Source organism: Amblyomma americanum, chromosome 8 (assembly GCF_052857255.1).
Source record: "Amblyomma americanum isolate KBUSLIRL-KWMA chromosome 8, ASM5285725v1, whole genome shotgun sequence".
NCBI classification, from domain to species: Eukaryota; Metazoa; Arthropoda; class Arachnida; order Ixodida; family Ixodidae; genus Amblyomma; species Amblyomma americanum.
In genome coordinates, this window is record NC_135504.1 from 89,646,474 (window position 1) to 89,658,579 (window position 12,106).

Genomic DNA, 12,106 nt, shown 5'->3' on the forward strand with positions numbered 1-12,106 from the left:
TCGATGTAGCTTGGGACTTAGTTCATAGATTGAGCATGCCGACCAGCTGCCGGGCCTAGTAAAGGGGCCTGCTGGATTAAAAATGACAAAAACAAGTTAAACAAAAAGTTATTGGACACCACCGGAAGCTGGCTGCCCTGCCCAGAATCGGAGGTATACCATCTGGTAATCTCCACGGAGTGGCCACGTGACATAGCAAAGTTTCGAATCGAGATTCCGCAGCTTGTTGGTAGAAAAACTGCCTCCTACGATTGTGTTTCCCTCGGTCAGACGACAAATTGTTTCCTTACAACAGCTGCAGTATGTGCAAATAAATACACTAAGCTTAGTAGAAATAAATGTTCAAAGGTTCACTTTATAAAAATTGGAATCGCATTCCAGCCGTCGCATACATGAGAAATGATTCACTGCATTTGCATTTGGTGCCCAATCGCACCTTTGGCAGTAACGACTCCGGCATTGTCAAAAATATGTTCTGTACGTGTGCTCTAATGGCAAAGGATTGACAGTGCAAGTCAGCAAGAAAAAACAATGCCTCACAGCTTGAATAAAAACAAAACCTTCCTAAAACTTGAGTTGTGCAAATAAAACAGCGGTTAGAATACCGGTAACAGAAAGAGGAAAAGAAAAATCTGGAGCTGCTCAAGTAGTAAATAAGTGCCGCCGTTTACGTGTGGGCCTTTTCAATGGGAGACGCAGTCCGATTCAGCTCAACCGTCATTTTTCTCCGACGCGTGTCTCCGGTCGATTGAGTCCTGGGCGGTGCGAGTGCCTCTGTGTGAGGCAGGCAGGTGTGGAGGAAGCAGCCCTGGAAGGCGAGGGCGAAAAGCATTCAGGGGCTGCGGGGATATATCCATGCCATAAACTAGGCGGGGTGATTAGCACTTCTGGAAAAAAGGTGTCGAGGACGTGTCGCGATCCGCAAGTTGCTGCTCGTACTCAATGAAGAAAACCTCGAAAATGTGAACATAAAGAACAGCTGCTAGCATAAAAAATTAAAAAATCTCGGGCATGTGTGCACTTGTAAAACATTCTTCCAAGCAAACCATGAGCTGATGCTTCTGAACATTGAGAGTTGCGTTCCACAGGGCCAAGTGCAAAGAAGTTGTACCCAAGCCTGAACGACCAGATCGATGCATAACCAGTCGTAGTAAAGTTCACGGAAATGTTTCTGATATGCAGCTCACCTGGCCCTATTCTAAACCCTTTAAAATCTGCCTGTATCAAGAATCCATGTTGAGCACAGTGCAGAGCCCGCATCGCAGGATGCCATTACAGGCGCCATGCGACACACAAATCGTAATATTTAAGATATACAGGCCGGCTGCACTCAGGCTTAGTTGTAACGTACTTAACGTTAACCCGTGCAGAAACCGTTTTTTTGATGTTGGCACTCAGACACCATTTAGCTTTTTTCGATTTCGACGGTTACAGGTATACGCCCTGCCTTCGCTGACATTATTAGTTCTGTGCGCCGGTAATATGCACAGCAGTTTTTCTCAACGCTTACCTGCCGTTGAGACAACCTCGTTTCTCCTAGAGCAAAAGGAAAAACTACAGAGAATGTTTAGTACAGGAATCAGTGCGAAAGCACAATTCGTGCTGCGTGGTTACGCGGGAAAACAGAAATTTGTCACTCTGGCAACGTGTACGAAGACACAACGTTTCGTTTGACACGGAACATTGTAGTCAGCGAAATAATTTCGTGTTCCTGCGAGTTTGCTAGCACAAGAGTAAAGAATGATCGGTGCGTAAAAGTACGCTTACACCTGGTGTCATGTGCCCGAGGCATAAGCACGCACAAGCCTCCGCACGTAAACAGAAACAAAAAAAGCCAGGGAAGAATTCAATTTACTCATTAAACCTGTGCCCACATAAAAGCGACTCATTGGGCTGATTCATCAGATGTGCTATTGTCGGATAGAACTCAAGACAGAAGTGGCAAATGCCCCTCAAAGAGCCCCATTCCAGGCAATGGTGTCGACCGATTCTCCACCTTCACAGATTATCCCCATCTGGCCCTTGACCCATCCCTCTGGACCTGCTTTAGTCGCATACAAATCAACACAAAAGCGGCTTTTCCCCGTCAAAGGATCCCTGTCCATCTAGTGGTGCCGGTCGATTCTCATCAGCCTGGATGTGAGACAATGCAGGGAGCGGCGCCACAATGCAGAGGCGACTATCCCTGACCATGCAGGGACTGGACTATCCTCTTTCGTCTGCCACTGATTCCACGGATTGTTGCCCCAGCAGGGTGATGAGAATCGGCCGACACCAACTAGTACGCTGGGGTTTCCTCCGAACAGCGCCCTTAACGCTGTCGCGTTAAAATGTTTTTGAGCTCCTAACCAACCATTGAGAAGAAGGACACGACAACGCTAAATGTCACTCCGCCAAGTGTAGGACACTTCGTTTGGTTCCGGTTTCAAATACTTCCGCGAACCTGGTGACTGAAGGAGACGTGGTGTCAAAAAAAAAAAACCGTGGACATCCAAGCAGCGTAACAATAAAATGTGAGAGGCTGAATTCTATGAGCCATTAGGGAACGAAGCTGCTTTCTTACCGCCGGCGCGGGTTCGAGTCGTTTTCGGTGATAAAGTTACTTCAGCTGCATACCGTCGCCATGACAACACTACGACGCTTTAATTGGCTTCCCGCCTCCCGCTACAGGAGTAATTGGTGATGACGTCTGTTTTGCTTGGACTATGGTATGTAGGGCAAGTTTCTTGCCCCTGAATTAGCCCTCCTTCGCAATTATACAAGAACCATTACTGTACGCACGCATTTATCTCGGAGCCTTTTCTTCTAGGAAGTGCTGCTTTGCTGCTTCTCTGCCTCCACAGCCATGTGGTTGCACTCTGTCACGTGACTCGACGCACCAACCACAGGTCAGCGGAAACTGTCAACATGCTCTGACTGCTGCGCAGTTGACACCTCATTCAAACCCCTTTCTTCTCCGTATCCGACTTCATGCCTCACTCTCATTGGTTAACTATGGTGGGACGTCACGACCTCCGCCGAACAGTAACAAATTAGTGTGACAACAATTAAGCACGGCTTTTCTGGCGAACGTCAGCTATAGCACTTTTGCGTTGAACAAAAAAGAAAGGAACGATGATTGAAGCAGTACAGCACAAAGACGCACAGCAGAGATACAAGATGAAGCCTACCGATTGTTATGAACTCGTGGTGCATGATGGCTCGGATGCTCGGCCGCATAGCGGGCTCCGGTTGTACAATCCACCGGATGAGGGCGCGCGCGGCGGGGAACACAGTCGGGGGAAACTCGACTTCGTTCCTCTTGATTCTGGCCAAAGTCTTTGCCTTCGTCGATGCACTGAAATGGGGTCGCCCCACTAGCAGCTTGCACCTGCGGAAAGCATGTTGCAGTCTGTCAGTGTCAGCGGGAATCCGCCCTCTGCGGTGGCCGACATCGCAGGAAGTCACAGCTTGAATGAGTGCGGGCACAGCCATTTTACGACACCCCTACCTTCCAATCACCGCGAAATGGTAGGGTAAGTGCGGGCAATCGACGCTCGTGATGCACGGAAGTGCCCGGTTTTGAATGTGAAGAGCATGATCTGATTATTTTAACATGAAGAGGAACCTTATAGCGATTTTTGTGGATTATTTTCTGTAGCAATCGTTATTTCCTTGCGGGAAGATACGTATACCCAGTTGCGTACCTGAGAATCACGCCAACAGGTTTTTAACATTACTTTCTCGACATATGAATTAACGCCACTTCCCGTCTAGTGGCCGGCGGCTCCGAATCCCAACATAAGAGGCGTGCCAGCGGAAGGACTTTGCAGACGACTGCCAGCAAGGTTTGTGGCAATGACGGTTGAAAAAATACTTTGGGCTAGTGGCGTAATTTGATAGTTGTGAGAAACAGGCTGAACTGGACGAGACAGGAAAGAAGGAAGAAGCACATTTGATGTCTTTTTAATTAATTATCTCATCCAGTCTGTGCTCTTTTACGGCACAAGGATAATGAGCGCCATATTTACTGAGCATTAGGTTTTCTCGCAACCGAAAATTGAAGCACCACGAAGGTGCAAAAAGAATAAAAAATAAGGGTAATGATATCTATTACTGATATCCGCAAGTGCTTTGTCCCGATAAAACCATGCCTGTCAACATAGCGGAATGAACAAGCACAATTCATTGCTGCAGGATACGGTGACTAGTTGAAATACGAAAACTTATGGCGCCAGCAATTTGCTGTAACTAAATTAACCATTTGTATATAGCGGCTAGTTTATCAGTAAAATTCACATCCATCTGACTTGTGGGGACCTGCCCTGCAGCCCCCTGAGTTTGCTTTCCCGCGAGGCACCATGCAGCGGCGGTCTCACCTCGAGGCTGAGCGCGTTCCCTTCGTTTTTATAGAGGAAAAACGTTAAGGCGCCCGTGTGCTGTGCGATGTCAGTGCACGTTAAAGATCCCCAGGTGGTCGAAATTATTCCGGAGCCCTCCACTACTGCACCTCCTTCTTCCTTTCTTCTTTCACTCCCTCCCTTATCCCTTCCCTAACGGCGCGGTTCAGGCGTCCAACGATATATGAGACAGATACTGCGCCATTTGCTTTCCCCAAAAAAACCAACCAACCAATCCCTTGTGAGTTACATTAACTGGCAAGAGAGGGCGCCAGCATCGCTGCGCGGAGACTGCCAAAGCCCGCGCGCGGGACAGGGGCTTCGGCTGGGATCGTCTGGCGCGGGCGGACGTATCGCTCGCGGCTCCGCTTTTCGCCGGCGGGGCGAAGAAGCGACGGGGAGACAGGCTCCCGTACTCGTCCCGTCCGGCCTGCGGAGTTATATCCCTTGCCCTAGCGCGGGCGAACATTCGCTCGGAACCTTGCTGGTGAGTCAGACGTCCTCGATTCATTACCGTACCTTGTTGCTAGCTGGCGTTATTGTTTCTGTTGCAATAAATTCCTGTTTGTGTCAGCCAACGTGTCGTTCCTTTGTTCCCTCAGAGCAAGGCCCGCCGTGGTCGGCGAGCGCTCGGTAGCGTACGCGATCACGGGGTGGGGTCCGGGCGGCTTTGAACCGTGTCAGCCGCGATTGAGTGGGGAGAACGTACTTATCTCCCCAATTCAAACCCCACAGACTAGACGTAACCCCACTGCGAGCACAACTACAAAGTTAGATCGCGACCCATCACCACCGTCAACTCTGGCCCATTTTACCCTCCGTTCATCAAAAATGGAACTCCTGCTGCGCCGCACAGGTGCTCTCACCCCTCAGTGTGCGGTAATCCTCCTACGCGGTCTTAACCGTGCAGAGAAGGTTGCGATTAGGAGGATCCGGGTCGGGGTTGCCCTCCCACCAGCCGTCACTCGGAATTGTCCTCAGTACCGAGATTTGTCTCCTCGGACAGGGTGTCCGATATGTAAACACGAGGACATTGAAGCCGACACTCATCACTTACTGTACGACTGCCCAGCTCTCAAGCCTACAAGGATCCGGCACGTCTTTCACCAAGCAACCCTGCTTCATACATTGCCTGGACGCAGGGACCGTACCATCGTTCTCTACTGGACTTCATCAAATCAGCTAGCCTTTTTTCCATTCATTTAATCTCTACTACATCATTCATCACACCTTCACCCATCATTGATGTCCTGGGGCAATAAATTTCACTTAAAAAAAAACTCTGGCCCGACTTGCTTCACCAGCTCAAAATACAAATAAATGCCACGGCCATGATTTCTTCCGTCATTATTGTCACCACAAAGCAAGAGAGGCAAGGTTCTGCCAGTTTTTATATGCGCATTTTGAAGTTTTCTCTTCCTTTAATACATTTACGGGCGGGTAAAACTACACGATAGGTATTGCGAGCTGTCGTTGCAAGCATTAACGTTGTAAGCAGTTGCAAACAGTTCTGTGCAATCAGGTGAGACTCACATGATGCAGCCGACGGCCGAGATGTCCGATTCGTAGCTGTAGCCCTTCAGGGTCAGCATCTCGGGGGCCATGTAGTTGGTGGTGCCACAGATGGACCTCTTGAGTTGTCCCGGGTAGTGGACGCGTGTGGCGAGTCCGAAGTCGGCCACCTTGAGTTGGGAGCCTGTTGTGAGGAGCTGGTTTCCGAGCTTCAGGTCTCGGTGTATGACCTTCTCTTCCACCAGGTACTCGCAGGCGAGGAGCAGCTGGCGTAGGAGGTGCCGCACCTCTGGCTCCGTCAGCGTCTAACGGCATTTGTGCAGCTCCTCAAGAGACTGCGGAATAAATGCGCTAATGAAGCCTGGAGAAGGCCCTTGAAGGCTAGACGCACTAGAACATGATAAAAAAAATGGGTCCCCTTAGGATTTGGCCAGGCTCATGTAGCACACTTGTTCAAATCACGCCAGTCTAGAGAAAACTTCATTGAAGTAACTGCTTTCCGTTGTACAAAATACAGTGCCCGCCACACAATATGAAATGACAGTTCTCGAAACAACGAAGGCAGTTTTGTGGCACAGGGTTCGGCGGATGTTGATTTCCTCTTCGAGCTGTAGACAACAAATTAATTAGTAATCTCGCAAAACGTTGTTTTAAGCATTGAAGAAAACAAGGTCAAGTGGTCGATTAAGATGCTGGTACTTATGATTAGTAATTTACGTAGGCTGAAACGAAAAAAGCCATGATAATGGCCAAGGTAATCGGTCACTAGAGTGCAATCTTGACATACTATATCTTATGGGAGCGGATCTCACCGTATCACAGGCAAAGGTTCGGTTGCTTCCCACTGACGCTTGAAAGCCGCACAGCATGTCTGAAGAACAGTGACCTATACCGGAGAGGTCTAAGCGGATACGAAATCTAAAGTGGGTAATGTATGATTACAGAATACGGGCGCAGGGCCGAAATCCACGAAACGGTTGGGTTTGAAACCGGCGGGCTTTAACGTCTCGTCATTTTGAGCAGCGTGGGCAGGGCGAACATTCTGGGAGGACGAATGGGAGACAATAGGCAATCCTGATCACACCTGCTCTCTTTTGCATTCGCTAGAGGGCGCCACTCATTTTGAAATTGCGCGCAAATGCTATGCCGTAGCTCAACCTTCGTTACTTTCGTTTTCATATGATTCGGTGCGTCTTCCCTTCTCGCTGCGCCGGTGTTGCCAGAAAATATGGCTGGGGTTGAACGTGGTTTGAACCTTGTTATAAGAGCGAAAGCTCTTACAAACATGGTCTCTAATGTTTAAAATCAAACGTCATGGTCAAGGTGATGTACCCAATAGCCATACTCATATGATACCGTAGTCATACTACCATAGTTTGGGGCACACCACCGCGGAGATAAGTTCGGTTTGACCGTGTGAGAGATTGAAAGTCATTTCCTGATGCACATTAAAATCTGAAGTTTTTGTCCCAGGAGCAGATCTCTTACTTTAAAAGCTACAAAAGCAATTTTTTGTCTTCAGTGTCTAATTAAGAAAATTTCTTCAAATATATAAGAGAGAGTGATATAGGAACTCACATATTGCCGGGGGATATCCGCTTTCAGTCGACTCTTGGAGACGATTTTGCCTGCGTACACCACGTTCGCCTTTTTGTCCACGACAGTGCGCATATCCGCCCTGAAAAAGTTATGACAGCCTTCTTGCAAGGACTTCCAAATGACGGGTGAATGCTGTCGCACTGTGTTTCTGAACCACTCACGCGCTGGATTCCTTCACTCGAAGGCAAAATGCGCTTCGCGCCTAAATGCACAATTAGGCCACTGCACGAAAATCAAGACGGATTGGAACAACGGAAGCACATTGTAGGCGTGGAGCCCAAAATATTTTTCAAAGGAATGATTCAATTCACGAAGCATAGTGGACAGGAATAATTTGAAGGCAGCGCTTACAAATTCACAGGAAAAGTGCAAAAAATATATTGTTTCAGCGGAATTCTCCAGTAGTTGTTAACAATAGGCTTTTTGAGGCGTTATGATGCTTTTATTGGCAGAGTAATGACATGTATAGTAAAGGACGTTAGAAAACAGAAGGATCTCATTAAAAAATAAACTGATTAATATGACTTTCAAATGACAACTTTTGACAAATTTAACATGTCTGTAACCGAGTTTCCCCGCTTTTGTACAGTCGCGGTCCTCCGGTCCACATGACGAGCTGTCCGGCTCCCAAACGAGGAACCCGCCGCGGTGGCTCAGTGCATGGTTATAGCGCCCTGCTGCTGATTCAGAGTACGCGCGTTCGAATCCGGCTGCGGTTGCCGCGTTTCAATCGAGGCGAAACACAAAAAGCGAATGTGGGCTGAGTGACGTTGGGGCCTGTTAGAGATCCCCACGTTGGCTAAATCACTACTTAGGTGGTGGAAAGTTCTGGAGCACTCTTGTATAGCACCTCTTTATGTTTTCCTTCCTTCACTCCTGCCTTCCCTTATTGTGAGGTTGAGGTATCCACTGAGATGTCAGAGCAATCTTCTTCGTTTGGAATAACCAATCTTCCCAATCGAGGAGGGGGAAGGCCGAGTAGAGAGTACAGGCGCCTGCGTGCCCACACAACAGTTCTCAAGAGGCGGCTCTCCGCTCCCGTGTTGTGTAGTGTTCCTGTATATGCTATATAGAGACACTAAACTCGAGCACAACTCGAGGAAGAAGCAGCGCATTTCCCTCACAGGAGTCCCTCCAGCGGCGAAAACACCACCACTTCACTTTCTTTTGTGCAACATATATACGCCAGGGAGGATTTTATATAGGTTGGCCACTTTGGCAGAACGACTTGCGGCATTTTCCTGAAGGAGCCGTTCACCTTCTTTGTGGAGAATCCTTGACCCCCTTGCTTTTATGAATAGGGAGATTCAGAATAAGGCGAACCTATCCCCCTTACAGATACGGGTCCCACGTGGTCGAAATTATTCCGGTGCCCTTTTACACCCTCTCCCTCACGGCGCGGTTGAGGCGAGCCGGTCTCTTAGTACAAAATGCTCCTTTGCATATAGATGCATTGTCCAATTGTTTTATGATCGTTCGATATAAGAGTCGAAGTAACGAATTTCGTTGATAACAGCAACCCGTAGTGAGGACTTCTAACGGAAAAGCAACCATATTCTGACCACTGCAAGAGCCGTCCGTGCCAAAAGTGATCAAACAACGGGATTTGATTCTCAGCTGTTGACTGGAGGCATTGCTGTGCAGCTAAAGTCTACAGCGTCTCGAAAGGTCAGCCTAAACTAGGGGACACATGTCCAGCGCGTCGCTCCGGTCGCCGCTTCCGAACTGCCGCCCCGCTTCAAGCAGGGATACACGGAACGGCGAGCGCCGGCGCGCCGCTTCTCTCAAGCTCCGCCCACAGCCGGTGCCAGCTTTTCATCGCACAGCAGTGCCTCGGTGTATAGGCTTCACGGCCGCCCAGGAAAGACAAAACAGCTCTCCTATCAGAAAGACTGCTGTGTTCGAGCAGCGACAAATCATGTCTGCGAATGTAGCGAGGTTTCGGCAAACGCGCCGTCCGCGGGGTCGTCGGGCAACGAACGGCGCTGCAGCCTGGCTGCCCTGGTCGTCGCTAGGCCTATAGCCTATGTCGCATCGAAACCGCACCAGACGGCGCTTCGGGAGCAGCCTTTGCTACAATAAACGGCTTAGTCTATGACATCGCTTTAGCTGTTCGCAGCATTATCTCACAATACAGTTAAAATATAGTCGGTTTCAGTAGCGGAGCTAGCGAACGCTAGGCGAGCCGCACCGCCACGGCAGGCAGCGGCCGCTCAAAGGCCTTGTGTCAGCAAAATTGCTTGAATCGTAGTCATTGAAGAAAGAAATCACAAGGATTGCCAAATATGTTCTAGCAACGCCAGCATGCTTTGGACAAGAGCCTAGCTTTCGGCACTGACGCCTCCCACGGGCGACAACTTGTCTGCTGCCTGAATGCCCTAGTCGTCTCTAATCCTAGCCAGATTCGCATCGATGCCGCCGCTGAGGGCGCTTCGGAAATGGCCAGCGCTGTATTATAAAGGCATTACTATCTTCACCGCTTTATTGCGATCCCAGTCTCATAATGAAATAAAGATACGCTCGATTTCCTGGCCGCCTTCAGCCGAGGAGCCAGCAGACGCAAGGCGAGCAGCAACATCAAAGCGGCTAGAGGAAGAAATCTGCTTGTATCGCAGTTATCCCTTCCACCAGCCTCGGTATTAACCAATGATCGTCAAAAATAACTTGTTTTTTTTGGCATTTCTCTATCCGAGACCTTGTTATGAACGTGAACAAACAATACTAGCGCATTTTTCAGGGGCCGGCTCCGAGAAGAGCACCCCAGCGTCATCATGACGTTGGCGCTGTCCGCGCTGGCATTGGCTGCCGCTTCCAGCCAGAGCGGCACGCTGGCCTTCGCCGGACACATCGCGTTTTGATGCATCCGTCGCTCGCTGGCTGGCCGGAACGGCGCCGCCAGACCGGATTCGGAGCGCTCGACGGACATGTGTCCCCGTCTTAAGGGTGGTCCTCAACTTACACGTCCAAGGTGTTCGACATACGACTTCACACAATTTTTAAGAATATGCATTTTGAGTTAGAAGACCGCTTTCTTAGGCATTTTTAGGTACACGTTTCTTTAGTGGCCTACTACATTCGAATACGGCTAAGAGGTTCTGACAAACAGGCTGGTTAAATAATATTGAATGGTTAACTTTTCACCTATTATCGTAAGGCTCTAATTATTGAGAGGTGTGTAGTCCATCGTAAGTAACATTCTTATCGGTTTTTAGAATTGCTAAAATGCTGTTACCTCCGGCGCTGTGGCCGAACAAATTTTGGCTATTTCGATGAGTTACGTGAAGTGGAGATGTTGCTTTGCCTGCAAGCTTCTCGAAAACGTATTTGTTTAGGCACGATGTATCCAAAGTTTGTTCCACCAGAGCGCAGACGGAACCCGCCGCGGTGGCCAGTGGTTAGGGCGCTCGGCTACTGATCCGTAGTTCCCGAGTTCGAACGCGACTGCGGCGGCTACGTTTTTATGGTGGCAAAACGCTAAGGCGTCCGTGTGCTGTGCGATGTCAGTGCTCGTGAAAGATCCCAGGTGGTCGAAATTATTCCGGAGCCCTGCACTACGAAACCTCGTTCTTTTTTCACTCCCTCCTTTATCCCTTTTCTTACGGCGCGGTTCAGGTGTCCAACGATATATGAGACAGATACTGCGCCATTTCCTTTACCCAAAACTAATTATTATTATTATTATCATTATTAGCGCTAAAGGTAACCGCGTTTTCGAAATTCTAGGAACTAGTATCGATATTGCCAAAGGTGGGCTACAAGTCTCTGAATAATTATATAACCCTACAGCAATAGCTAAAAAGTAAACTATTCGGAATTTGTTAACCAGCCTACTAATTCGCACATCTTAGCTGTATTCTGGCGTACTGCGGCGCTCACAATGCTATGCTGGAAAAACGTTCTTCTAAATGAAAAAGGCTATTTAAAAAAAATGTCTAAAGTCTTAGGTTAAACACCCAGTATATAGAGCTTACGGGGCGCCATTCTTGTTGCGCACTGATAACTTCCGGGGCATCGTTACGTTTGCCAAAAGCTGCACATTAGCCAACTCGAGCAGCGTATGAGGCCTCAAGCCTTATAAACGTTTTACCCGACGCACGAAGCGACAGCAGCAGTTAATATTCTGGTTTCTTTCACGGGGTGCTGTTATAATCAGGCTATGCTAAAACGGCACCTGCGCGTTCTGCGGTGTAGAAGGTACCGTGCCCGTTGTCATAAGGCAACATACCTTGCCGAGGAACCTGCCGCGAGTGTATTCCGCCCGGGAATTCGTGTCGATGACGACGTCGGGGAAGTCGTCACTCATCGTCTCAGGAGCCATCACGAACAAGAGAAAACGCGAACTAGATTCCACGCTTTCCAAAGCTGCAATGCACACTACCACACAAGCACCAGCGACTGGTCTCGACACTGCCGTTTCCGACAGGTGCGCGACGGTTTTGGAAAGGTAGGCTCATAGCACCACGCGGACGAAAAGAAGCTACGGTATTGGTTGGCGCCACTCGTCGGGGAGATGCAGGCAGTGGCTACACTTAGTCGCCCGTGGCCCTCCTTTGTAGACGCCTTATTGTAGTCTATCGTAGACGGCCTAGAAATCCCCTCCCTTATCTTGCTTAAGA

The 12,106-nt window shown here is 49.0% G+C and overlaps 1 protein-coding gene across 1 annotated transcript; it reads right to left on the minus strand.

Moving 5' to 3' along the window:
• Window positions 1-710: 710 nt before the first annotated feature.
• LOC144102596 (serine/threonine-protein kinase PLK1-like) lies at window positions 711-11,808 on the minus strand. Its single transcript, XM_077635825.1, has 4 exons — window positions 11,716-11,808; window positions 5,913-6,196; window positions 3,171-3,370; window positions 711-808 (listed from the first exon to the last, which is right to left on the minus strand). Exons 1-4 carry the CDS (start codon window positions 11,806-11,808, stop codon window positions 711-713), a joined length of 675 nt encoding a protein of 224 aa, XP_077491951.1.
• Between the last annotated feature and the right edge of the window lie 298 nt (window positions 11,809-12,106).

Excerpts from the sequence above, each read along its gene's own strand:
- LOC144102596 (XM_077635825.1), bottom strand. The coding sequence starts at position 11,808 with ATGGCTCCTGAGACGATGAGTGACGACTTCCCCGACGTCGTCATCGAC. Across the intron at positions 6,197-11,715 it reads GCGGCAGGTTCCTCGGCAAG|ACGCTGACGGAGCCAGAGGT; the intron begins GTATGTTGCCTT and ends AAATGCCGTTAG. Across the intron at positions 3,371-5,912 it reads TCGGCCGTCGGCTGCATCAT|GTGCAAGCTGCTAGTGGGGC; the intron begins GTGAGTCTCACC and ends TGCTTTCCGCAG.